The sequence below is a fragment of the Salvelinus namaycush genome, chromosome 3 (assembly GCF_016432855.1).
Source record: "Salvelinus namaycush isolate Seneca chromosome 3, SaNama_1.0, whole genome shotgun sequence".
Classification (NCBI taxonomy): domain Eukaryota; kingdom Metazoa; phylum Chordata; class Actinopteri; order Salmoniformes; family Salmonidae; genus Salvelinus; species Salvelinus namaycush.
The window spans coordinates 71,825,512-71,853,291 of record NC_052309.1 but is presented as its reverse complement, the minus strand read 5'-3'; the positions used below and the strand labels follow the sequence as shown (position 1 = coordinate 71,853,291).

Genomic DNA, 27,780 nt, shown 5'->3' with positions numbered 1-27,780 from the left:
AGTAATTTGAAGTCAAAGAATATATAGCCATATTATTATTTGTGTCAATAAGTTGAGATATAAAAGGGATATTTTAATTTGCACTATGATGGAAGTACCACCACCATGCTCGAAAAAGAGCCTTTCTCTCTCGCTCCCCGTTCCCCGGGAGCAGGCGACCCTAAAGCCTCCGCAACATCTTTGGAGGCAGCCACGGACCCCCATCAAAATCAAACACCGGGGATACTCCGACACCGACCGCCATCACCACCGAGGGATAGAGCGCTCTAATGCCATGGACACGAGCGACAGACCGGGGCTTAGGAAGTGTCGGATGTCCTGGCCATCCTCGTTCCAAGGAACCACAAACCCCTCCATCGGCAATTGTGTTGGAAATAGACGGTATGACGTGCATCCAACAAACATTTCCAAACATTATAATCGAAACACATATGCATAAATAGAGCCACTAATAATGAGTGGGTGGTGCTCTGTGTTAAAGTATGCCGGAAGGGTTAACTGATATGAGGTGTTTGGTATTGGGAGGCGGGACGCGTGGGTTCTCGGTGGTGATGCTTTATGCGTCTTGGGCATGTCAGAGAACATGAGTTTGAGCACTCGGATTGGCACTGTCTGTGAACCCTCCCGCCCACACAAAAACAGGAATAACAAGGGAAAATATCAATAACGTTTTAAGAGTAGCCTAGGCCTATATGACCATGACAAACATATTATATAGATAACAGAAATACATTTGTTTTGCGCGTTTCTAATGGATTCAAAGGTCTAGTGGGTGCGTTCGTGCGTGCATACTTGACTCAGATAATCTTCCACTGAAGCGTTCGGCTATTGGCAATGTTGGCATAGCTGATACGCCATCCATGGGTACAGTTCACATAGAGGTCGGGCATCTCCATGTAACATACCTGGACAGGTCAGGTGCATCACCTACAGGCAGTGGTTCTCATTTCAGGGCTTGAGTGCCTCAGTATGATATCATCTTTCTTATTGAATTGAATCAAATTAAAGGTTAAGATGAGAACCAGCAGATTATGTTGCCCTGAAGGGTGGAACTGGCCTGGGTTGGGTTGGCTATAGTCTCGGTAGTTTAGCCATACCTCAAAATCACGCTGTTGTCACGCCTCCTTGGAGGTCTGGGGAATTTTGTATTAGACGAAACGGCTAAAATGTTACGCTGGCTTCCAGCTGCTACATTTTTATTAGATGTTACATTTCAAGAAATCATATAAAAGTGTATTTGTCATGTACTCCTATGCTATTGTAATGGTGAATTTGCTCACTCATCATTATTCACGATTCACTCAGGATGATCCATAATCTGTAGGATCCACATGAACGTAGAAGTGTTTATAAACATATTCTATTCTTATTTACAATAAAAGTGACTACAAAATGACACAATACATTATGTATCATTCATTTCAATTTGGCACAAAATAATCTGAAACAAAACCAAAACAAACAGCAAATGCATCCAGAAAATGTGTAGAGTCAGAAGTTTGATGTAGTCATTGCGTTCTATGACTATGGGACCAAATACTTCTCTTTGGACTACTTTAATACACATATAAGTGAATTTGTCCCAATACTTTTGGTCTCCTGAAATGGGGAGACTGTGTATAAAAGGGCTGTCATTTTTAAACTGTTCACCGATATGGATGAAAATACCCTCAAATTAAAGCTGACAGTCTGCACTTTAACTTCAAAGTCATTATATCATTTGAAATCCAAAGTGCTGGAGTACAGAGCCCAGAAAAAGTCACTGGGGTGGCAGGTACCCTAGTGGTTAGAGCGTTGGACTAGTAACTGAAAGATTGCAAGTTCGAATCCCTCAGCTGCCAAGGTAAAAATCTGACAAGGTAAAAATCGGTTGTTCTGCCCCTGAACAAGGCAGTTAACCCACTGTTCCTAAGCCGTCATTGAAAATAAGAATGTGTTCTTAACTGACTTGCCTAGTTAAATAAAGGTATAAATAAAAAAAACTGTCCCAATACTTTTGGAGCTCACTGTATAAATAAGAAAGAGGTATGTACAGTAGTTATATAGGAGGAGCTATGTCGAGAATACAGTATGCACATACACTGAGTATACCAAACATTAGGAACACTTTCTTAATATTGAGTTGCCCTCAGAACATCCTCAATTTGTCGGGGCATGGACTCAAAGTGTCGGAATCTTTCCACAGGGATGCTGGCCCATGTTGACTCCAATGCTTCCCACAGTTGTGTCAAGTTGGCTCGATGTCCTTTGGGTGGTGCACCATTCTTGAAATACACGGAAAACTGTTGAGCGTGAAAAACCCAGCAGCTTTGCAGTTCTTGACACAAACCGTCATAGCCGCAGGAAGTAGGGGTGTTGAGGTTGCTGCAGCATCCCCTGAAACATCAGAATTTAAAAAATATATATTTCCACAAAAAAATATATATATATATATGAAGAGGAAAAATCTCACAAAAGTAGTGCCTTTACTAGTTCTGTATTAGTGGACCGATATACACCCTGGGGGAGATGCTGTTTATTGACTACAGCTCAGCGTTCAGCACCAAAGTGTCCTCCAAGCTCATCACTAAGCTCAGGACCCTGGGACTGAATACCTTCCTCTGCAACTGGATCCTGGACTTCCTGTCGGGCCACCCCCGGGCTGGTGAGGGTAGGCAACAACATCATGCTGACCCTCAAAACGGGGGCCCCTCAGTGATGCAAGCTTAGTCCCCTTCAATACTCCCTCTTCACCTTACGACCATGCAATTATGTTAGGTCAGCGCCTAGCCACAGAAAAACATACAGCCATTTTTCAACCAAGCAGAGGTGTCACAAAACTCAGAAATAGCATTATAAATATTCACTTACCTTTGTTGATCTTCATCGGAATGCACTCCCAGGAATCCCAGTTCCACAATAAATGTTTGTTTTGTTCGATAAAGTCCATAATTTATGTCCAAATACCTCCTTTTTGTTCGCGCGTTAGGTCCAGATGAAAAGTCAAAAAAGTTCCATTAACGTTCGTAGAAACATGTCAAACGATGTATAGAATCAATCTTTAGGATGTTTTTATCATAAATCTTCAATAATATTTCAACCGGACAATTCCTTTGTCTTTAGAAATGAAAGGGAACGCAGCTCGCTCTCACGGGCGAATGCGTGACTTAGCTCATGGCATTCTGCCAGACCCCTGGTTCAAACAGCTCTTATTCGCTCCCCCTTCATAGTAGAAGCCTGAAATAAGGTTCTAAAGACTGTTGACATCTGGTGGAAGCCTTATGAAGTGCAATCTGACCCCATTTACACTGTATATTGGATAGGCAAAGACTTGAAAACCTACAAACCTCAGATTTCACACTTCCTGGTTGGATTTTTTCTTGGGTTTTTGCCTGCCATATGAGTTCTGTTATACTCACAGACATCATTCAAACAGTTTTAGAAACGTCAGAGTGTTTTCGGTCCAAATCTACTAATTATATGCATATTCTAGCTTCTGGGCCTGAGTAGCAGGCAGTTTACTCTGGGCACCTTATTCATCCAAGCTACTCAATAGTGCCCCCCAGTCCCAAAGAAGTTATTATATATCCTGTAGCCTCGTCACTTTACCCCTACCTGCATGTACATACAGAATCAACCTCAATTACATCGTACCCCTGCACATCGAGTCAGTCCTGGTACTCAGTGTATATAGCCAGGTTATCGCTACTCATTGTGTATTTATTCGTTGTGTTATTCTCTTTCTATTATTTCTCTGTTCTCTCTGCATTGTTGGGAAGTGGCTGTAAGAAAGCATTTCACTGTTAGTCTTCACCTGTTGTTTACAAAGAATGTGACAAATACAATGTGATTTGAGCTGACGTTAAAGGCGAGGTGAGATGGACTGATCTACAAATCACCTTGCATTCTAAATAACCAGTCAATATTATTTGGATATCAGTCAGTCAGTCCGTCACAATTTACCCATGATACATCACGGTTTTGACGCTCTCGATCACGGCCATTGACATCAACAGGCTTTCTGATTAGGGAAGCTTGGTTCTGGACAAGGCAGGTTGGGTATTACTGACAATGCTTCATTTTATGATTGCCACAGTGGCACAAAGACATAGCCCACAGGTTATGAAATAGTGATGCTGTCACGCCCTGACCTTAGAGAGCTTTTTATGTCTCTATTTTGGTTTGGTCAGGGTGTGATTTGGGTGGGCATTCTATGTTCATTTTTCTATGTGTTGTATTTCTTTGTTTTGGCCGGGTATGGTTCTCAAACAGGGACAGGTGTCTATCGTTGTCTCTGATTGGAAACCATACTTAGGTAGCATTTTCCCACCTGTGTTTGGTGGGTAGTTGTGTTTTCTGTTTAGTGTTCTGCACCTGACAGGACTGTTTCGGTTTCGTTTATTCACTTTGTTATTTTGTTCTAGTGTTCAGTTTAATTAAATCATGAACACTTATCACGCTGAGCTTTGGTCCGATTCTTCCTCATCAGACGACGACGACGACCGTTACAGATGCATTATGCTTCAATCCAATATGGCGATAGAATTACCACATAATTCATTTGTTTTTTTCTAGATAGTAACAGTTGCACAGGAAAGCGTCATCAGGACTGAAAGCTATACTCTGTTAAAGCTTTCCTAATGAACCATTGTAATTGGATGAGCCAAGTCAGACAAAAATCTATATCTGACTGTTGTTTCTCTCACAACAATTAAAAGTCATCCCAGTCCAATATCAATCTTAAACTTCATCAATATGACAATGGCTTCTTTGGCAACTTTTGAGCTGCTATTTCCAAAATGTTTAAAGAACAGGAGGAAAATAAGGAGAACTGAACGCCACCTCTGTTTGACTGACTCACGTTGTATAATTGTATTTTCACGTATTCAACACAGAAGCATAAGAGAGAATGTGTGTGTGTCTGTGTACGGTTTGTGTTTATGTGTAGGAAAGCTAGAGTGAGAAAAAGAGACAGGCCTTCATGCTGTTATTCCAAGCTGTTCCTCCCATGTGACACACTGATACCCCCAGATGTTTCTCCTGAATGTGTGTGTGTGGGCGTGAAAGAGTGTGTTGGGGTGTTTGTGGTTCTCTCTCTCTCTCTCTTTTTCTCCCTCCCTCTCTCTGTGTCTCTCTCTCTCTCTTTTTCTCCCTCCCTCTCTCTGTTTCTCTCTCTCTCTTTTTCTCCCTCCCTCTCTCTTTTTCTCCCTCCCTCTCTCTGTTTCTCCCTCCCTCTCTCTGTTTCTCCCTCCCCCTCTCTGTTTCTCCCTCCCCCTCTCTGTTTCTCCCTCCCTCTCTCTGTTTCTCCCTCCCTCTCTCTGTTTCTCCCTCTCTCTCTCTCTGTTTCTCCCTCCCTCTCTCTGTTTCTCCCTCCATCTCTCTGTTTCTCCCTCCCTCTCTCTGTTTCTCCCTCTCTCTCTCTGTTTCTCCCTCTCTCTCTCTGTTTCTCCCTCTCTCTCTGTTTCTCCCTCTCTCTCTGTTTCTCCCTCTCTCTCTCTGTTTCTCCCTCTCTCTCTGTTTCTCACTCTCCCTCTCCTTTTCTCCCTCTCTCTCTCTCTCTGTTTCTCCCTCCCCCTCTCTGTTTCTCCCACCCTCTCTCTGTTTCTCCCACCCTCTCTCTGTTTCTCCCTCTCTCTCTCTGTTTCTCCCCCTCTCTCTCTGTTTCTCCCTCTCTCTCTCTGTTTCTCCCTCTCTCTCTCTGTTTCTCCCTCTCTCTCTCTGTTTCTCCCTCTCTCTCCCTGTTTCTCCCTCTCTCTCTCTGTTTCTCCCTCTCTCTCTCTGTTTCTCCCTCTCTCTCTCTGTTTCTCCCTCTCTCTCTCTGTTTCTCCCTCTCTCTCTCTGTTTCTCCCTCTCTCTCTCTGTTTCTCCCTCTCTCTCTCTGTTTCTCCCTCTCTCTCTCTGTTTCTCCCTCCCTCTCCCTGTTTCTCCCTCTCTCTCTCTGTTTCTCCTCTCTCTCTGTTCCTCCCTCTCTCTCTCTGTTTCTCCCTCTCTCTCTCTGTTTCTCCCTCTCTCTCTCTGTTTCTCCCTCTCTCTCTCTGTTTCTCCCTCTCTCTCTCTGTTTCTCCCTCCCTCTCTCTGTTTCTCCCTCCCTCTCTCTGTTTCTCACTCTCTCTCTCTGTTTCTCCCTCTCTCTCTCTGTTTCTCCCTCTCTCTCTCTGTTTCTCCCTCTCTCTCTCAGTTTCTCCCTCCCTCTCTCTTTAACTGCCCTGCAGTTAAATGCCTCTGGCAAAGTTACAACATTAATTTTGAAGTGCATGAATGTAAATATTCAATACTTTGCATTTATTATGTTACTTAACAATGATAGCTCCTTGAATCTCTCAATCAATCATAGACGATTACTGCTGGGTGACTGACGAGCAACCTGGGTGGGGTTGGGGTGGTTGTATGGAGACATGTTGGCTGGGTGGGTTGGGGTGGTTGTATGGAGACATGTCGGCTGGGTGGGTTGGGGTGGTTGTATGGAGACATGTTGGCTGGGTGGGTTGGGGTGGTTCTATGGAGACATGTTGGCTGGGTGGGTTGGGGTGGTTGTATGGAGACATGTTGGCTGGGTGGGTTGGGGTGGTTGTATGGAGACATGTTGGCTGGGTGGGTTGGGGTGGTTGTATGGAGACATGTTGGCTGGGTGGGTTTTGGGTGGTTGTATGGAGACATGTTGGCTGGGTGGGTTGGGGTGGTTGTATGGAGACATGTTGGCTGGGTGCGTTGGGGTGGTTGTATGGAGACATGTTGGCTGGGTGGGGTTGGATGTTGGCTGGGTGGGTTGGGGTGGTTGTATGGAGACATGTTGGCTGGGTGGGGTTGGGGTGGTTGTATGGAGACATGTTGGCTGGGTGGGTTGGGGTGGTTGTATGGAGACATGTTGGCTGGGTGGGTTGGGGTGGTTGTATGGAGACATGTTGGCTGGGTGGGTTGGGGTGGTTGTGTGGAGACATGTTGGCTGGGTGGGGTTGGGGTGGTTGTGTGGAGACATGTTGGCTGGGTGGGTTGGGGTGGTTGTATGGAGACATGTTGGCTGGGTGGGGTTGGGATGGTTGTATGGAGACATGTTGGCTGGGTGGGTTTGGGGTGGTTGTATGGAGACATGTTGGCTGGGTGGGTTGGGGTGGTTGTATGGAGACATGTTGGCTGGGTGGGGTTGGGGTGGTTGTGTGGAGACATGTTGGCTGGGTGGGGTGGGGTTGGGGTGTTGGCTGGGATGGGGCTGGGTGGGGTGTTGGCTGGGTGGGTTGGGGTTGGGGTGTTGGCTGGGTGGGGCTGGGTTGGGGTGTTGGCTGGGATGGGGCTGGGTGGGGTGTTGGCTGGGTGGGGTGGGGTTGGGGTGTTGGCTGGGTGGGGCTGGGTTGGGGTGTTGGCTGGGTGGGGTGTTTGCTGGGATGGGGTTGGGTTGGGGTGTTTGCTGGGATGGGGTTGGGTTGGGGTGTTGGCTGGGTGGGGTGGAGTTGGGGTGTTGGCTGGGTGGGCCTGGGTTGGGGTGTTGGCTGGGCTGGGTGGGGTTGAGTTGGGGTGTTGGCTGAGTGGGGTTGGTTTGGGTTGGGGTGTTGGCTGAGTGGGGTTGGTTTGGGTTGGGGTGTTAGCTGAGTGGGGTTGGTTTGGGTTGGGGTGTTGGCAGAGTGGGGTTGGGGGAATGGGATGGGAGGTTGAGGGTGAAGGCCCAAAAATGTTTTGCTTTATTTTCCTGTTTTATTATAGCTTAAACTCTGTATGTATTTCATACTTTTTTTCTCTCGTTTTTGAGTGGCTGCCTACAGGTACAGGTTTTATAAAAAATATAATTTGAAATGGATAATATACTTGTAACCCCCCCAATTTAAGAAATAAATAAATAAATAGATAATAATAATACAAAATATAAAATACCAATTAGTTAAAAAAGGAACAAAATTGGTCTGCCTGTGTAAACACAGCATAAGGGGGTTTGTGAGCGGTGGCTGATAAGTAGAGTGTGTGTGTGTGTGTCTGTGTCTGTGTGCATTTTGTGTGTACACAACAGTGTGTTTGTGAGGTCAGAAATATGTCTGTGTCTAAGTGTGCACTTTAGGTCATTAGTGAAATGGTGTGCATCTGTTTGGGGGTGTCTGCAATTAGGACAGCGTATGTATGAATATGCGTACGTTTGTATGAATAAATATTATGGGAGTGGTTTGTGTTTAATCAATTGTGTTTGTGCATGTGTGGCTGTGTGTGTTTGTGTGTGTGTGTGTCTGTGGCAGGATGGTGTGGTAGCTGTCTCTGGATGGTAATAAGGCTTGTTTTATCTACATTCATATCGTAGGGGGGTTGGGATGGGGGGAGTCACACCATTTTCATTCTTTTCATATATGGCATCAGAATAATAATGAAAGTCTCTGGATTTATCAACCTTTATTACTGACAGTTTGTCTCTAGCAGGCAGCTCTCCCTCTCTGTAACCCAGGGCTAGTGTAGCTTCCTTCAGGCCCATGGTATCTAAGGGGACACAGCTTCACGCACATCTGCTCATTCCCCTACTGATGTCCTGCTGATGGCACATGCCTGCATTTTTAAAGGCCCTGTGCAGTCAAAATTCAGTTTTTCCAGTTTTTTGTAAAATATTGTACAACAGCTGATGAATCTAACACTGTAAATGTGTTATTTCCTGATAGTTGCTGGTTGAAAATACAATCTATGCAGGACCTTCTAATCAGCAGGTTTTGCATGGGTTGAGTTTTGGTTTGCGTGGTAACATCACCAGGCGGTATAAGTTAATAGACCAATCACAAAGAGAGGTCCAAACCCCTCTACCAACAGCTAGTTTTCAGGTCACATATCCATCCTATGAGGCCCCTCCCATTAGGTCCCTCACTCAGACCACTCCCACAGTCCTAGCAAAATTATCGCTTTGACCATTTGACCCCCACATGCGCCAACTTCTGTCTGTAGAGTCCGAACAGTTGGGCTACACACTAATATGACCACACCATCGAAAGGCAGTGGTGTGTATCCATGGGTGCCAAGGGAAGCCAGGCTTTACAAAAATATAAAATAATGTTTTTTTCGTCTCTCTGTGTTTCATCATTTCCCTTCAATTCACAAGAGGCTGAATGTATCTCACCGGAGAAAGCATCCGAGCAAAACAAAACTCTGTCTCTGTATGTGTAGTCCATCTATCTGATGCTGTCTGGTCAAAAAGCGTATGATATTGTTGCCGCCTGTAGCATTGAAGGCAAGGGAAGCCAGCGAGCATTTGACCTTGATAAACTGAGTGAGCTCAACTGTGAATGGTCCTGGCGCACCAAAAAAAAGTGTCAATGGAAGCCAGCTTGGATTTGGCTTCACACCAATGACATGACATCAAGCCAAATGCCATTAACAGAAACAAACTTCAATTGTTGCATCTTGCTGTGTTGTTGTTCTCCTGTGTCTAGCTAGCTAGCTAAAATTGGCCTTTTCCTAAATTAGCCATGGACGGAAATAGGGATTTGGACTTGGGGTTTTACTTAATTATCCATACTGGCCATTGATTGTAACGGGGATTCTGATCCAATCATAGATTCACACATTGTGTCTCTGGCCTGAGAGGATGGAAGTTTAATATGTAGCTAGATGTAGTAGGCTAATGTTAACTAGCTGACTAATTGTTGCCCATGAAAGGAAGGTAGGTTAGCGAGCAAGCATTTAAGCCAGGTAGCCTAGGACAACAAAAACTAAAAGTGTGTACTGTATGACAGCGTCATAGACTGTTTCAGAAACATGAAAGAGAGGAGAAAGGCATTGGTGTTTCTGTACAAGTAGGGTGAGTTAACATGTTTTTTCTACTTACGCATGCACACACACAGAAATCAGTACCATGGACAGCCACATGATATTTAGCTTACATTGATTGGACTAAATTGTTTTTGGAATCTTTTAGATGTCACTGTATTAGACTGAGCAGAGTTGATTTAATGATGTTGAAATGTTGAAGTTGAAATGGTGCTGGAATAGACTTGCGGGAACTCTCCATGGTTCTATATCAGTTATTGTTTAGTTGTCTGAATATTTCAGAAACGTTAACTTGCTTCACCATGCTGTAGGTCATGTAACTGTTTGTTACATGCAATATGTTTTGTGGACTCCACCAGACAGATGCTCTCCGGTTTTGTGATGAAACAAAGGTGTGGTTGAATTTTGCCACTGTGTCTTCATATTGTCTCAGCCGTTGGGCCTACATATCACGGTGGCAAGGCTTATGAACTAACAGGTTAATTATCGCAACACATATGTGGTAATATGGCTTTTTCCCCCTGGCTTGGCTTCCCCAGTGATTTTATCCACGCAACCCTACTGTCAAAAGGTGAGACTCTCACAAACACATCCGTGTTGTTTAGCTCTAGGATGCCCACAAGACTCGTCTGAAGGTAGCCCGGTAACAGTAAACAACTGGATGGAAGGATACGTATCTGGAAGTAGTTCGGTGACAAAAAAAGGGTTAATTATGCGTAAAAATATATATAAATCCCGATGTTTCCTAAAGCTCTACCTGCTTTGCCAGGTATCAAATCCAATTGTATCGGTCACATACACATATTTAGCAGATGTTATTGGGAAATCTAAAGTAAAAGAATGGAGTTAAGAAATGCATAAATATTAGGATGAGCAATATCGGAGTGGCATTGACTAAAATACAGTAGAATAGAATACAGTATATACATATGAAATGAGTAAAGCAATATGTAAACATTATTAAAGTGACTAGTTTTCCATTATTAATAAAGTGGCCAGTGATTCCATGTCTATGTATATAGGGCAGCAGCGTCTAAGGTGCAGAGTTGAGTAACCGGGTGGTAGCCAGCTAGTGATGGCTATTTAACAGTCTGATAGTCTTGAGATAGAAGCTGTTTTTCAGTTTCTCGGTCCCAGCTTTGATGCACCTGTACTGACCTCGCCTTCTGGGTGATAGCGGGGTGAACAGGCTGTGGCTCGGGTGGTTGATGTCCTTGATGATCTTTTTGGACTTCCTGTGACATCGGGTGCTGGATGCGTGAATATGAACATGTTATTCAATGCGTTTCTATGGGCTAACAGCAGTAAGGCCAAATTCAATGTTTAATAAAATAACAAAAAAATATTCTTTGGGTACCTACAGGGGTCCTAAAATTCTAAATCAAATAGAAAAACGATCCATGGTATAACCATCTTAAAACAATTCCATTTGTTAGCTTAGTAGAACACCCCTTGAAAGGCTTAGACCTTTACTGGTAAATGGATGTTTACATGCAGTTGCTATATTGTTGGATCCCTCTGCCCTTATCTTATTTTCCATCTATCAGATGCAGGAGAGAGCGGTGCTGTAATCATTTTTTCTTCCTGCTTTTTGGCATCTCTCTGGCTTGAACAAGCACTTTACGTCCTCATCATGAATACTTTACCTAGGGGTCATCAACACTAATAAGTAAATAGTGCTGCAAAATTCAAATACATAAGTTATAGCTTAGATGTCAGTGATAGCGAACGGAAATCACATCAGTCGATCATCATGGTCCCCTGGGGGCCCCATCCTCCTGTAGATAATGTATGGTCATGACTGGATCAGTGTACTGCTGACTCTGGTGTGTGTATCAACATCACACAGACAGACAGCCCTCTCACCTATGGGCCAGCCTGGAGACAGCTCAGAACAAAATCAATTCCCTCTGACCTCTTGTCAGATGAGATGGGACTGGGATCCCAAAGGTGACTGTATTACCGTTGTGTCATAGCTTGCTTGAATCACATTGGTTCATTTAACAGAAACAGCGTCACTGTGGGGAGTAGCCCAGCCTAGTGCATGGGTGGCATACAGACGACATGTTGAGGTAAGCAACCTGTGGAGGAAACCAACCGTGTGTGTGGAAGTTTGATTCTTATAACAGCCAGTCAACCCGAGTAGAGACTGCTTTCATAAATGTTTTACAAATTCAACTAGTTATCTTGTCCTTGCTGTATAATGTTACCTGTAACAGAGTCTGAGTGGCTGACTGTGTCTCCCCATGTGTATCAGACGGTTCATCCTCTCTCCCTCTCTCTCTCTCTCTCTCTCTCTCTCTCTCTCTCTCTCTCTCTCTCTCTCTCTCTCTCCCTCTCCCTCTCCCTCTCTCTCTCTCTCTCTCTCTCTCTCTCTCTCTCTCTCTCTCTCTCTCTCTCCATCTTTGTATGACAGTCTTTCAATCTATCAGTCACTGTCCCAAGCCCAATACACTCTGGAAAGTTAGTTACCAGAAGAATGACAGATGCTGAAAGAGGAACCTGTTGCTATGGTTACTTGTTTTATGGATGTGTATAATAGCTACATTTACCTAAAAAGCATCAGCCTCTGATGGGTATTACTGGGTGATGTTCCGGCACATAACCTCCACACATACATTATGAGTGCTGTTGGGATGTGGTGGAAACTGAATCACGATTTTCTGTAGCCTTGCCCTCTGAACCCCCCGCGGATAAGTCACAGTGCTCTGAAAGTATCTTATTCACTCGCCTGAGTCTCCAACCATTTCCACCCCTCCCTCCCTCCCCTACGGCTTGAGGCATTCCCTACGCCTCCGCCTCCCATGCCGCCGCTATCCAGGAGTGAGTGTCAAACTCTGTGGTTGCTCTTGTAACTGCTGATTGGCTCGCTGACATAATCGTTTGGCACCTAATTAGATAGACGTGCAGTTGATCACATCCAGCTGCATTGTGAGGTTCCCATACTGTCGATATACAGACTCAATAACACATACCGTATACTCTACATATCCACATACGGTTCATGTACTGTGCATGAATTATACTAACAATACATAATGTATGATAACCACAATTTGTCCTTTTTCATTTATGTAGTGTAAACGCTTTGGTTCAGATGCAGGTTAGTCTTTTCTCTGCACATACAGTGTGTTTCCTTGTTAACCTTTGGTTCTAATTAGTGTCTGATGGCTGCTCATACAGCCGGAGTACACTCTATCTGTTCAGTGTTCACTCAGGCTGATCCAGAAAAGCCAGACGTTCAGGCGTTCTCCACTGACACCTAACAGGTTGTTTTACACACTAGCTCAGGCCAGTGAGTAAAACAGGGGTCCTTCAGGGCCCCTCCAGATGTAGCTATCCCTGCTCATTACTATGCCCTCTGCTCAAGTACCTGCAGGCTCTGTTTTGGCTTCCTCCATGTTCCCCCCCTCTCTCTAGTCTAGATCCATCATCTCTGCTAACCAGAGCCTCCATCTCTCCTGCTGTCTGTCTATTGGACATTCTGCTGCATATCAGCTATTTATAACCTTGCTGTTTGGTTATCTTCTTTAGTCTGCATGACTCTCAACACATTTTCTCTTTTATGATATTCAGCGTTTTACACTTGACCTCCAGTTAGTCGTCGTCTTTTATCTTCAAGCGCCTTGAATCCACTTAGCTGTCTCCAGTGATTTCTCTCTCACTTTCGTTTTCTCTCGTTCTCTCTCCCCCTTCCATACCTTTCCCCCCTTCTCTCTCTCTCTCTCCAGAATATCAGGTGTTCCACACCCCGTCATCCTCCCAGCTGGCTTGTTATTCTTGATAAGCCCTGTCGACTCTTCTATTTCTCCTTATATGATAATACTGTTAATAGGACTCCTTGTTCACTGTAATTACTAACTTCGATCACAGCAAGTCTCCCAGCACTGGTCTACTCTCCCATTAGCGCTGTTAAATGGTAGAAATATTGGCTTTTCTCTCCTCTCTTTCTCTCCCAATTCTGTGGTTCTGTCCTCTTCATAAGATCCACGATGCCTCTCAGATTCTCTCTCTTGCCAACTGCTGTGTTAATCACACTGCTGTTCCCTCCCTTTATCTTAACTCTCTTTCTTCTTCTTCCCACTCCCCCTCTCCTCTCCTCCACTGAGTTCATCATGATCTAGATAGCAGACTATTTCTTCTGTTCACCGTGCATTTTCTGAATCTCAATCTCTCTCGCTCTCCATCGCTCCATCTCCCCAGGTGAGATGAGCTGCCCACCACTACCATTGTGCTGTGCATTATCTCATCTCCTGCTTGCCCTAAAGTCACACCTCTGTAAATAATACTTCATATCTGTTCATGCAGCGCTACCATTTACAGCATCACCCTTCCAAGAATCCATAGTACTGAAATCTGCCCTAATGACTCAACTGAATAAACTTGTTATTATGGATACCTAGAGAGTAGAATGGAAGTGGATTAGTTTGTTTAGATACAGATTGGTAGTCTGCTAAATAAGTTAAAACAGTGACATAGCTGGATAATCCATGTGTGACCATGTGTCACTATAATAATAATATAACAACCTGATGTCACCCACAAGGTTTTATATGACACAGAAATATGATGCTTTGACAGTACCATTCGGGACTCGGGTCACAGAATTGCTGTCTAGACAAGCACAGCCAGGGTGATATTTATGTACCCTCAAAGATATTTCTATTTTGAAATTCCTTACAGTCCCTGACTTTCCAGATGTCTTGGTAAGTAACATGTACCTTTATTACTGAGACCAAGTCATATTCCTGAGAGAGACCTGTAGTATTATTTCATCATTTCAATTCCCTTGTGTGACACTGCCAAGCACCCAGTCTTAGAAACTACACAGCAATTTAGAGGTGTAAAGAGTTCTTTCTCCCCCATGTTTCCCAGTGAACTACTAGACTCTACACTTTAGAGAGACCACTCTAATCCCAGCAGAAGCGCAGCGGCCCACAATCCCATTGTCAAATTGTGATGCTGGTGCGGCAGGTGGGTGGGCAGGGGGGCACAGGCAGAGATGCAACAGCAGCTTGGCGAGAGGACAACCCCCTGGAGGGTGCTTTAGGAGTCTGCTGCTCTCTCCCAGAGGAGAGGCTGCCTGACTGAGGAGGAGAGACTGGATGTCACAGCACATCTCCCATCCATCAATAACCTAGTAGTCATACTGGAGACGGGAGCGGAAAGAAGCAGAGCAGAATGGTGAACGAATGCAAGGTACAAAAGGGATCATACATACAGACACACACAGACAAACACAGACACACACAGGCTGAGAAAGTACCTTGTTTAGGTCAGCAACTCACAACGAATCAGGGCAGAACTGAGTGAATGACATCACCTGGGAATGGAATGTGGCTAGCCACAGCACAGCAAATGCAGCCAGACATGAGAGAGTCAGTCCTGTGTTTATCTGTACAGAGTATGCAGGCTGAGGCAACGGCAGTTTTACTTCCTGTTGTTCTCCTGCTTAATACACCAGGCCCCATGGGATACATCTTTCCCAGAATTACTGGCAGGATCTCAAACTCCCAATTCAGTGGATAATTAGAAGAAGGTGGCAATCCTGGGTCCCGCTTACAGAGGAAGGACAGATGGCAGCCATCGCAAGCAGCAGAATATGTCACTGACTGACTGTCATACTATACTGTACTCTCTGGCTTCAGCAGAGCCAATACATGGCCGTGCCTTGTCTGTATGTCCTCTTTTCCCTATTGGATTGGAAATAATACATGTTAATCATTTTGCCATAATATCACCATGTACAGTATTTAGCAATACATTCTGATTGAGAAAATAGAACACGTCTGACTTATGACATGATTAATGTGTTGATTTCGAAATGCCGGAGAGGTTGTGTTCTCTAGGGAGAGAGAGTCAGAGAAAGAGACAGAGACAGAGAGAGTCAGAGAGAGAGAGAGAGAGAGAGATGGTGAGTGTGTGTGTAGAGATGGAGGAGAAATTGGCCTCCTTTGGCCTGTCTTGGTCTTGCTTGGCTCTGCTCTGCTGTGGTTGTATGGGAATTGTCTTGCTTGGCTCTGCTCTGCTGTGGTTGTATGGGAATTGTCTTGCTTGGCTCTGCTCTGCTGTGGTTGTATGGGAATTGAACTGGAAGCAATTGTTTCTGACTCACCATCTTTACATAACCGCCAGACAAATAACATTTTGTTCACAAATATATATTTAGTTGATGGCACCAGGAAATGTTAGTGTGCTACTTGCTATGGTATTTATAGATAGATGTGACTAAACTTGAGATTTTTTGCAGATATTAGTATTTTTAAATTAATCATGTTTGAAACACACTGACTGGCTTGAAATGCTTCATGAATTTGATTATACTTTTTTCCTTCATATTTCAACTTTGAGTGTCGGTGGCTGTCTGTGGGTTTGGTGTGTGTGTAAGTGTTTGTGTGGGTGGATGTGCACGCATATATGAGTGCAGCATCTACAGATGTAGGATCTTAATTTGAGCCAGTTTGCTACAGCAGGAAAATAATCCTGCACCAACTGGAAATGTGAATTATTATGTGGATTATAATGAATGGACATTTTTTATAGGGGTTGATACATTTTTCATCAGGGCAAATCAAGTCTGACATTTTAAAGTGTAAATTACAAACTTTAGAAGCCTTTTTAAACCTTGAATACGCTACAAGTTGGCGTTTGCTTCTCTGATCAAATTAAGATCCTACATCCATTCTCTGTAGCAAGCAAAACAAATCATTGCTATTGCTAAAGCATAGGCATGATTCTGAGAAATCCTACCGCAAAAGGCATCCAAGCACAAACCACAATGTATGGCTTTGGAATATAGAGCAGCGTTTTCCAAGACATAGCGTCTTGACAAGGTTATTGAAAACACTCAAGGTTTCTACATAATGTATGAGAAGCCTTGATGTATAGCCATACAGCCCACTGTTAGGTGTACAGTGGAACCTGGTAATGCACACCGCTATTCTGCTTGGTCTCTCCCTCAGCCTCAGGAGAGAGGTTTCACTTATACAGTTCCTGACCTCTGTTAGATCAAAGTGTGAACATAGCTTGTTTTGTCACAGTGTCCTGTCCATCTGTTCTGTGCACAGTGCCTTCAGAAAGTATTCACACCCCTTTGTTCAACATTTAGTTGTGTTATAGCCTGAATTAAAAATGGATTAATTTGAGATTTTTTTTGTCACTGGCCAACACACAATACCCGATAATGTCAAAGTGGAAATATGTTTTTTTAAGTTTTTTTTTTACAAATTAATAAAAAATGAAAAGTTGAAATGTCTTGAGTCAATAAGTATTCAACCCTTTTGTTATGGCAAGCTCAAATAAGTTTAGGAGTAAAAATGTGCCCTCAGTGAATTTCGAACACAGATTCAACCACAAAGACCAGGGAGGTTTTCCGATGCCTCACAAAGAATGGCACCTATTGGTAGATTGGTAAAAAAATAATTAAAAAAAAGCAGACATTGAATATCCTTTTAAGCATTAATTACACAATTGTGTATCAATACACCCAGTCACTACAAACCCACAGACAGCCACCGACACTCAAAGTTGAAATATGAAGGAAAAAAGTATAAACAAATTCATTCTCTCTCTCGACCTTTATCAGTCCATTCTCAGCTTCATCCTACTACATAAATATCTCTTGCCCCCATCTCTCATACACAGACTCACACATATGCAAATACGCTGGAGATTTATGTAGTTTATGCACATACACTTAGTGTGAAAACAGTCAGGGTGGGGGAGTCTACAGTATATTCCAGTGTAATTCTGGCCATGCGGAGTAACATAACCTACAGTAACAGCCTAATGAGGTGTCTTTGAGGGTGACGTTAACACCATGCGCACACACTCTCTCTCTCTCACACACCCCTTCTTCCTCTCATTCTGCTCCTGAGAGTTTTATTCCCAGTGACAGATGAAGGGACATGTCGTTGTGTGTTTAGACCCTGTTTGCTGTCATCCAAGGTGACACTGGAGCCCAGCCTTTTGTGGAGGGCAGGTGGGATGAGGACAGGAGACTCCAGGGAGAGGGGGCGTAGGCAGACTAGAGAGTAGAGGAAAACAGAGGGTGAGAGGAGGAGATTGTGGCTGGAGACCGTGGCCTGGCTGAGAGGAAAACAGAGGGTGAGAGGAGGAGATTGTGGCTGGAGACCGTGGCCTGGCTGAGAGGAAAACAGAGGGTGAGAGGAAGAGATTGTGGCTGGAGACCGTGGCCCAGCTGTCATGAATGATTTCGGGGCTCTCTCACGTTTTGTCACTTCAAATTAGAGGAAGCCGAACCTCAAGCCAGCTGTGATTGGTTGTGTTGCCCGTCAGTAATCCGGCCACATCAGCCCCAGCCAGTGGAGCATAGTTTATGTCAGGGCCCACCCTCCTCTCTGTGAGGGGGCTATAAATAGGCGGAGGAGAGGAGACAGGAGGCCCAAGGCTCCAACTGTAATGAGATTAAACCCAACCAGCTTCAGCTTCCAGTGTTGGTTGAGCTTGATTTCTGCTTCCTTTCTGCTTTTAAATGTGTGCACGCAAGATATTGACTGTGTCGGCTGCTGCGGTTGCATGAGTGGAGGAAGATTGTGGATTGATCATTTGCGTTTGGATCATCTGTTTGTGTGTCAGTGAGTGTGTTGATGCGTGTGTGTGCTCTATATGCATTTAAAGAGTGCGTGTGTGTGTATGTGTGTGTAATGTCCTCATTTTGGGGCCCTCTGGGCATGGCACATCTTCTGAAGATGTTTGTCATGAGGGTAAAGCATTTGTCACTGTAGCATTCTGCCATCAGAATGTTGTATTTGCAACCTCAGAGTTGAAACTGTCGACAGGCTCTCACATTTCCCCCGGTGTGTGTTGTATTCAGTCAGCGCTATGGGACTGGCCTTTGTTCAACCAAGATCCCTCTGTGAAAAGTGATTCTATTTTTTTGTATTCTGTCTTTAGTATGAGGTAGGTAACAAATACCTCAGTGTAAAGGCACTTGTCATGTTATTGTTAAATCATAAACTTCCTCGATGGCACAGCCATTGTGGCTGAGCGTATATGTTCCTGTGTGTTTGAGCCATGCTATTGTGAGTCTGTCTGGGGACATGTAGTGTGGGAGACATCCAGTCTGTTTTGGACATACTGCTCATTCACAACACCATGCAGTCCACACCCACTTCCATGTGTTACGCCTGCCTGCCTGCCTGCACGCCCGCCCGCCCGCCCGCCCGCCCGCCCGCCCGCCCGCCCGCCCGCCCGCCCGCCCGCCCGCCCGCCTGCCTGTCTGCCTGCCCGTCTGTCTGCCCGCCTGCCCGCCTGCCAGCCCGCCTGCCCGCCTGCCTGCCTACCTGCCTACCTGCCTGTCTGCCTGCTCACCTGCCTGCCTGCCTGTCTGCCTGCCTGTCTGCCTGTTTGCCTGCCCGCCTGGGTGTTACAACACTTCTGGAGTCTCTAGTTGAACTGGAGCTCCTCCTCCTCTGACCATACCTCAGGTCTCATGAGCAAATCGCCTCTCATCGTCCCTTCCTTTCAACATCAATTACCAGTGCTCTCTGCTCCCTGGTTCCAGTCTGATCTGCTCTCAGCCAGCCTGCCAGTCAGCCAGCCAGCCAGGCATTAAGCACAGGCCAGCCAGCATAAGCTATCTGTCTCCTTCATCCCCTTCTCATTACAGATAACCAGAAATATGATGTCTACATGAATGTAGAGCACAGCTGAGCTCTATTAAAAGGACATTCATCAATCGCAGCAAGGAGAAATCTGGACGGTATGATGATAGTGAAAGAGGTGTGGTTGTATGGCAGACAAGATAGACGGAGGAGAAAGAGGAAGAGGGAGCTTGAGGGACAGGATGGTGATAGAGAAGGAGACAAATGTTAAATATAGATTGTGGAAACAGATGTAGAAGTTTTCCCAAGAACACAGATAAAGGAAATGGTAGATTCACCAGCTGCGGCATATAAACCACCGCCAGTTCCTTCAAAGCCAAAATATAAAGCCCTAAAAAATACATTTGCATCTTCTTTCAGACAGGAAGACGATGCCAAAATAACACATCAGGAATTCAGACTCTTAGAGATTCTTAACCTTGTCAAACAGAGATGAGTGATTGGTCCTGACCATGGACAGGTGTAGGGACAACATTGTTATTGGTTGAAGTAGGAGACCTGCTGCTCAAAACAACACGCTCTGATGTTGCTCCAGTTTAGGAAACAGTCTAAAATTAGTTGTTGGTTTTTTTCTAAAAAGGGAGAAAAACCTTAAAAGATTGAAAATACACAAATCAAAACAGTGATAAGAATGACAAACAGGTGAGGCCCATTTACCACACCAGCCAATCCCTGCCAATCCCCACCTCTCTCTCTCTCTCTCTCTCTCTCTCTCTCTCGCTCTCTCTCTCTCTCTCTCTCTCTCTCTCTGTCTCTCTCTCTCTCTGTCTCTCTGTCTCTCTCTCTCTCTCTCTCAGTCTCAGTCTCAGTCTCAGCCTGTGAGAGGGCAGTGTGAGTGGCTCCCAGGCAGTTTAAAGGGACATTAATCCACCAGATAATCCAGTTTTACCTTCTCTAATGACTATTTTACCTCGATCAAGGATAATCACTGTGTTCTCACTATTGTTCTGCTATTACTGGTTTAGTTATGACTATTTGTAATATGATATTGTTTGGCTATACCTGTTAAATGAATGTAGGTCTACTGTACTGTTAAGCAATACCAACATCTTGATGTAAGGAAGAGATGTTAATACACATTTGAGGTGTTCCGCAATTTGTATTCCTCTAAGAGCAAATAGAGAGCGGAACCATCAATATCAGCCTCCTACAGCTTCTTATCTGGTGCTTCTTATTATGTCACATTATATCAGACGTTATCTGTAATATCAGCTTAGCACCCTAGAATCCATTTTCATGGTATGAAATATGTTTAACTGAACGATTGCTAAGATTGCCGTATTAGTGTGCATCTCACTTTTAAATTGGCTTTGATGTGACGGCATTGAGGTGGAAAGATAAGAGATGTGAGATACAGTCTTATAGATAGATAGATAGATAGATAGATGAAGAAAGAAAGAGTAGCGGAGAAAGGAGAGATGGTTAGATGAGGGAGGAATGAATAGAGGGAGAGATGGTGAAGAAGAGGAACAGAGTGACAGTGACACAAAGGTAGCTCTTGATGACTCACACTCTCTGTCTTCCTCCCTCCGTCTCTCCCTCCACCTCTCTCTCTCCTTCCATCTCTCTCTCTCTCTCTCTCTCTCTCTCTCTCTCTCTCTCTCTCTCTCTCTCTCTCTCTCTCTCTCTCTCTCTCTCTCTCTCTCTCTCTCTCTCTCTCTCTCTCTCTCTCTCTCTCTCTCACTCTCTCTCTCTCACACTCTCTCACACTCTCTCTCTCTCTCTCTCTCTCTCTCTCTCTCTAGTTTGGATGAAAATAAAAGAGCCCAGCAGCCTCAGCCTGCAGAGAGGGAGTTACGCGCTCCATCTCAAAGACAGGGTGATCCGCTAAAAATACCCCTCCTTGTGTGGGCTGCATACAGCGGGGCGGATGGCTGCTTTACACATTACTGACATTTACTGTGCCGGAAGTACAAATATATCAGATGCAACATATGGTCAGGTTCAGGATCGAGCCTCTGGGTTAATGCCTGTTTAGGACTCTGAATCCACTTTCCAGGAGAGCTGCTGCTGGTCACTCGGTTGTGTTCAACTATTTGTGCTGATGCCATTTAGTTCATTGAGTTGAATCCCCCTGATTCTTGATCCAATTATCCACCAGTCTCCACGTTGTGCCCACCCACACCCCTGGAAGTGCATGTCTCAGTGCATCACAGAGAGAGATGAACTCCGTTAGGCATTGTGAGCAAATCAATATCGCCACAAAATAAGCCTCTAGCCCTCTGTATGCCAAAACATTTATTTCTCTGGAGACATATCTCTGTGCGCTGAGTGCAAGTCATTACAATTTTACAACTCCTAATTTGTTTAGATGCGGCTGGCACAAATGAATTAGAAACACCAATTGAAAACGTTCCTCCATCTGTCTTCTCTCTGGACCGGTTTCCATGTCACTCTATCCATCTGTTTAACTGAGGCTCCAATCACATGCTCCAAAACAACAAGGCACAATGGAAACCCCGCTTCTCTCCCCAAACACAGAGACACGCTGCTCTCTTTCTCTCTCCCCTTTTCTCTCTCGGTTTCTCTCTCCTCCCCCCTCACTCACTCTCTCTCTCTGTCTGTCTCTCTCTCTCTCTCTCTCTCTCTCTCTCTGAAGAAGGCAACCCTCATTAAACCAAACATTTGTTCAGGCTCCCCCTGACATTCCAGTTCAGTAATTCTGGCTAAAATATGTGGATGTTTGAGACACAGTTTTAAACAGTTTCCCTTTTACACTAAACAGCCCCTGGTTCCACAGGGATAATTTACATAAAAAAAGGTTAGGAAGCTTAGTGGAGCGAGCGGAGGACTGTGTGAAAGAGAGAGAGTGGAGGAGAGATAGCAGGAGAGGGAGAGTGTCTAATAACTGTGGTGGGTGTCAGTCAGCTGTAATTAGTCAGGTTAAAGGCAGCATGGGGCCAATGGGGCCGAGCCTCCTAGGACCCACTGGCTGGGACACTGATTCAGTAGACTGAGGGCCAGAGCTACACACACACACACACATATACCCAACACACACACACACACACACACACACACACACACACACACACATGCACAAAAACACACGGTCCAACACTGATCGGCGACACAGAAAGACTGCGCTATGCAGTGCTGCTGAAGTACATTTATACTTGTAATAGTGGGGGTTTTGTAGCCTTACAGTGAGATAGGATAGAGATGATTCAATGCAATGGTTGCAGGTTCAAATGTGCTTTATAGTTGCTTCACACCATAGTCATTATATTGGCACAGCTGATATCATGGGGCTGGTTGAGTGTACATGCATATTCATCATCCATTGACGAATGAACGTAGGTGAGTCATTTATACATGCAGTAGCTGCCTATTTTCACAGATGGTTTCTAACATTGGCTACTCCAACATACTCACCGTTCAGAAAGGGTTCACACCCCTTGACTTTTTCCACATTTTGTTGTGTTAAACACAATTGGGATTCAAATGGATGTTTGTCATCGATCTACACAAAATACTCTGTAACGTCAAAATGGAAGAAAAAAAGAAGAAAAATGATGATAAAATAATGAAAAACAAAACACTAATATGTCTTGATTAAGATAAGTATTCAACCCCCCCGAGTCAATACATGTTAGAAACACTTTTGGCAGCGATTACAACTGTGAGTATTTTTGGTTAAGTCTCTAAGAGCTCTGTCAAGTTGTTTGTTGTGTTGATCAATGCTAGACAGCAATTTTCAAGTCTTGCCATAGATTATCAAGCAGATTTAAATCTGAACTGTAACTTGGCCACTCAGGAACATTCACAGTCTTCTTGGTAAGTAACTCCAGTGTAGATCTGGCCTTGTGATTTCGGTTCTTGTACTGCTGAAAGATCAATTAGTCTCCCAGTGTCTGTTGGAAAGCAGAATGAAACAGGTTTTCCTATAGAATTTTGCCTGTGCTTAGCTGTATTACATTTATTTTTATCCAACAAAACTCCCTTGCCGGTGACAAGCATACCCTTAACATGATGCAGCCACCATCATGCTTGAAAATATGAAGAGTGGTACTGTGAAGTGTTGTGTTGGAGTTGCCCCAAACTTAACGCTTTGTATTAAGGACAAAAAAATGCATTTCCTTTCCAACTTTTTGCAGTATTACTTAAGTGCCTTGTTGCAAACAGGATGCATGTTTTGGAATATTTGTTATTCTGTACAGGCTTCTTTCTTTTCACTTTTAGTATTGTGAAGTAACTACAATGTTGTTGATCCATCCTCAGTTTTCTCATATCACAACCATTAAACTCTGTAAATGTTTGGGGTACAGAGATGGGGTAGTCATAAAAAATTTTTTTTACCACTATTATTGAACACAGAATGAGTCCATGCAACTTTATATGTGACTTGTTAAGCACATTTGTACTCCTGAACTTATTTAGACTTGTCATAACAAAGTGGTTGAATACTTATTGACTCGAGACATTTCAGCTTTTCATTTTCTAGTCAGTTGTCCCCGCCCAAAATATTCCACTGACATTATGGGGTATTGTGTGTAGTGACACCAAATCTAACAAATTCAGTGACACAAAATCTACATTCAGGCTGTAACACAACACAATGTGGGAAAAGTCAAGCGGTGTGAATACTTTGAAGGCGCTGTAACAGTTGAGACATCGTTTACCATTACAAGAGGAACAGTCAACATAACTGATGATGCGATGGTCATTTCATCAGACTGTGACAAAGTTTTGTTAAAAGGAAGCATATTTCACAGTGACGTGCAGATAATGACCTAGACAGGCTGGAGTTTAGGTAGAGTTAAGGATGGAAGATAAACAGAAAAATGACAGTCTATTTATTCTCTACCTAGACAAAGTTCCTCAGAGAGTTGGAGTAACTGATGTAGTGATGCTACTGCGGTGGGATTGGTGGCTAGCGGGAGAATACAGATGTTCTGGACAAACCACACGGCAACAGAGACACAACTACACAGGAGGAGGAACAGCATGGGGCTGGGAACGGTGCGCTTGTGTAATACAGTGTTATGGGATCCGTTCAATTTACAACCACTGGATTTGTACAATGCATTATACATTCTGAGTGCTGCCAGGTGCTAATCTAGCAGACCTGGATTTAAGTACTATTGTAATTTTATGAAATGCTTTAGCTGGGTTGGATTGAGCTTGCCTGGTGCCATGGAACTTATAGAATAGTCGCAAAGGCTGCATACCCCGCCCATCTGGCACTTCAGGCAGGCTAAACCAAACGCTTAAAGTATTTGAAAGATTTAAAATAGTATTTGAACCCATTGTTCCTTCACACTGAAGTGAGCCTGTGGCTTCACACTACATTTGATGGAGGAGACTGAATATCCACTAGAGCGCATCTCTGGATTGAATGAAAGACACCACTATCCACCGGGGGTCAGTCGGCCAAGTGATTGTCTGAGGAATCAATTGTAGCTACTACAGTATGTCATCCTTAAGCTTAAAGGTGTTTGCCTGCCTGCTGCCTTGCTAAAACTCTATATGGATCCAGTACAGTAGCTCTCTGAGTCAGGCCCCTCTGGATGGTGTCGCTGATCCTGTGGGCAGGATTATGGTTCTGTAATCCTCTGGCTGTTATCTGACCGACCGCATGCAGCACAGTGGACGGGGGAACTCTCTCCCTCTGTTCCCTCTCTCTCTCTCTGTCTCAGATGGAGCCGGCCGGCCGGTCAGGGCATCGCTGGGATGACCAGCTGACCAGCCTGTCACTCTGTAGAGAGAATCCCCTCTCTCTTCCTCTTTAACTACTCTCTTTATCTTTCTCTTTCTCTCTCTCTATCCCTCTTTCTCTCCCCCTTTCCTCTACCCCCGACCACCCTACTTGCATTGCAGTGTCCCTCTGCCCTGTGTGAGGCTGGGACGGCCAGATGCCCTCCCTGATCCAAGGGTGGCGCAGCGCCAGGCTCCAGCCAGGCCAGCACTCTCCTCTCCTCAGAGGGCTCAGAGCTCCGGCAGTTGGGCAGGGCAGCAGTGTACATGTTGGCCTTTAAAACACAGCCAGGGCAGGCAGGTCTGTGTCATGGCACCGTGAACTGGCGTGAAACAGAGAGCATGCTGGGGCAGGTAGAAGTGGTGAGAGGAGAGGGTGTGTTGTTGTTGGCTTGGCCATCTCATTTGAAATGTGCTTTGAGTTGAGTCGGTGATGGGCGTTCTAGCCTGATATAGACACATGCCCCTGCTCTGCTGCAACAGAGAGTGATAGCTGCTCTGTAATAAAAGCCCTATTACCCTGCCTGATCAGTTGCTGATTCAACATTCAGTTCGGGATTCAACCGTAGCAATAAATACAGTTGTGTTTGTACGATGGGGCCTTAAAAGTAGCCCCTCCCTTCCTTCTCCCCCCACGCATGTAGCCATCAGGCAGGTGCTAAATGCCTGGGTGAGGCAATGCACACAGAGAGAGATTGACATAGCACGTGGAAATTAGCATCTGTGCTTGGCTTGGCAGAAAAGGAAGCGGAGGCAGGAAATCACTCTCATCCCCCGTTCAGTCTGAGGGTAGGCCTGGGCAGCGGAGGAGGAGGCATGAGGGATGGAGGGATGGAGTGGTTGGGGAAGGTTAATCATTAACTTGTGGAGAGAGAGGATAAGAATGAGAGGGATAGAGGGATCGATTTTGGAAAGTGACTTTAATAAATGAAGGCTCCAGCTCCCCTCCATCCCTTCCTCCCTCCCCACCCAACAAGGGAATGTGAGCTGTATGCTGGCTGCCTGGGCCGGACCAACTGCAGCTCAAACCTCTCAAAGAGAGAGAGAGGACTGTGCTGTAGGAAACCGCTGATGTGGCAGCAGCTCTCCATCACACACACACACGCATACACACACACATAAGCTCCTAGTGTGTTGTTAATATATAATCAATGGGAGGGGGGTTCATTGGAAGGAGTGAGAGTGTAAATCTTTCTTGTCCCTTAAAGACTCTCAGGTTTAATTAAACTAATCAGCACATTGACTCAGGCTTCAAAGGCTTTCAAAGCTGCGTTATTAATGGAATACAATCTAATTCTCTCTCTTTGTTATAGAAAGGTGTTGCATCGAGAGGAGGGTTAGGAGTATGGCTGCAGAGCAGGGAAAATGGTTTAGATACTCATAGTGTTAAGGAGCAGCATACACTGCAATATTCACTGCAAGAAAAGCCTAGATAGAACATCATCTTGATTTATCAATTCAATAAGACAAGCTGCTTACAGCACCTGCCAGTACAAAGGTCCCTACTCTGCCATTATACCATTGAGCTGAGCATTTTATAGTATTTGCTCAAGCGATGAAGGTGGTTTATGGCAATGAAAACATATCCAATAGTCATGCAATTTGAACTGGCAGTAACTGTCATCTTGTTGCTGTGTCCATTACTGTGCTTGTGTCTAGTGTGAGATGTGTTGACGCTATGCTACCTCACCTAGCCACTGGAATAAGTAGAAAAACACGGGTAAGCTACATGATAAACTGCCGTTTTAATTAGCCAGCTCCTCTTTCGCTCTCTGTCCTCATTGAGCTGTGAGGGTTGTTATCTTACATAGGAAGGAGTCGCCCAGCTCGCACACATCCCTTTTCCTGTGAGACCTCTGATCATCATGTCATTGTCCACAGTCATCCTCTCCAGGGGTTCTGTTATCACATAATGAAAGAGCGAGTAGCTGTCCACAGTCATCCTCTCCAGGGGTTCTGTTATCACATAATGAAAGAGCGAGTAGCTGTCCACAGTCATCCCATCTTGGAATCAAGTTCAAGTTTTATTGTCACATGCACACGTACAGTGAAATGCTTAACTTGCATGCTCTACCCAACAGGGCAGTAATCCAATATCAAAATAGTGTAACTAATAAAACATTTTTTTTAAATACATGTACAGTACCAGTCAAAAGTTTGGATACATCCACTCATTCAAGGGTTTTTCTTTATTTTTGCTATGTTGTACATTGTAGAGTAATAGTGAAGACATAAAAACTTTGAAATAACACATATGGAATCATGTATTAACCAAAAAAGTGTTAGGAACAAATCAAAATATGATTGAGATTTGAGATTCTTCAAAGTAGCCATCCTTTGCCTTGATGACAGCTTTGCACACTCTTGGCATTATCTCAACCAGCTTCATGAGGTAGTCACCTGGAATGCATTTCAATTAACAGCAGGTGTGCCTTGTTAAAAGTTCATTTGTGGAATTTCTTTCCTTCTTAATGTGTTTGAGCCAATCAGTTGTGTTGTGACAAGGTAGGGGTGGTATACAAAAGATAGCCCTATTTGGTAAAAGACCAAATCCATATATTAACAGCTCAAATAAGCAAAGAGAAATGACAGTCCATCATTACTTTAAGACATGAAGGTCAGTCAATACGTACAATTGTGCAATAGCAAAAACCATCAAGCGCTATGATGAAACTGTCTCTCACGAGAACCGCCACAGGAAAGGAAGACCCAGAGGTACCTCTGCTGCAGAGGATAAATTCATTAGAGTTAC

The 27,780-nt window shown here is 44.4% G+C and overlaps 1 protein-coding gene across 1 annotated transcript in view; it reads left to right on the top strand.

Moving 5' to 3' along the window:
- The first annotated feature begins 88 nt into the window (after positions 1–88).
- LOC120044017 (cAMP-specific 3',5'-cyclic phosphodiesterase 4C-like) overlaps positions 89–27,780 on the top strand; it is a 63,867-nt gene continuing 36,175 nt past the window's right edge. Inside the window, exon 1 of the mRNA XM_038988611.1 lies at positions 89–381. Within this exon, the coding sequence (XP_038844539.1) occupies positions 89–381 (293 nt within the window). The remainder of the gene's footprint in view (positions 382–27,780) is intronic.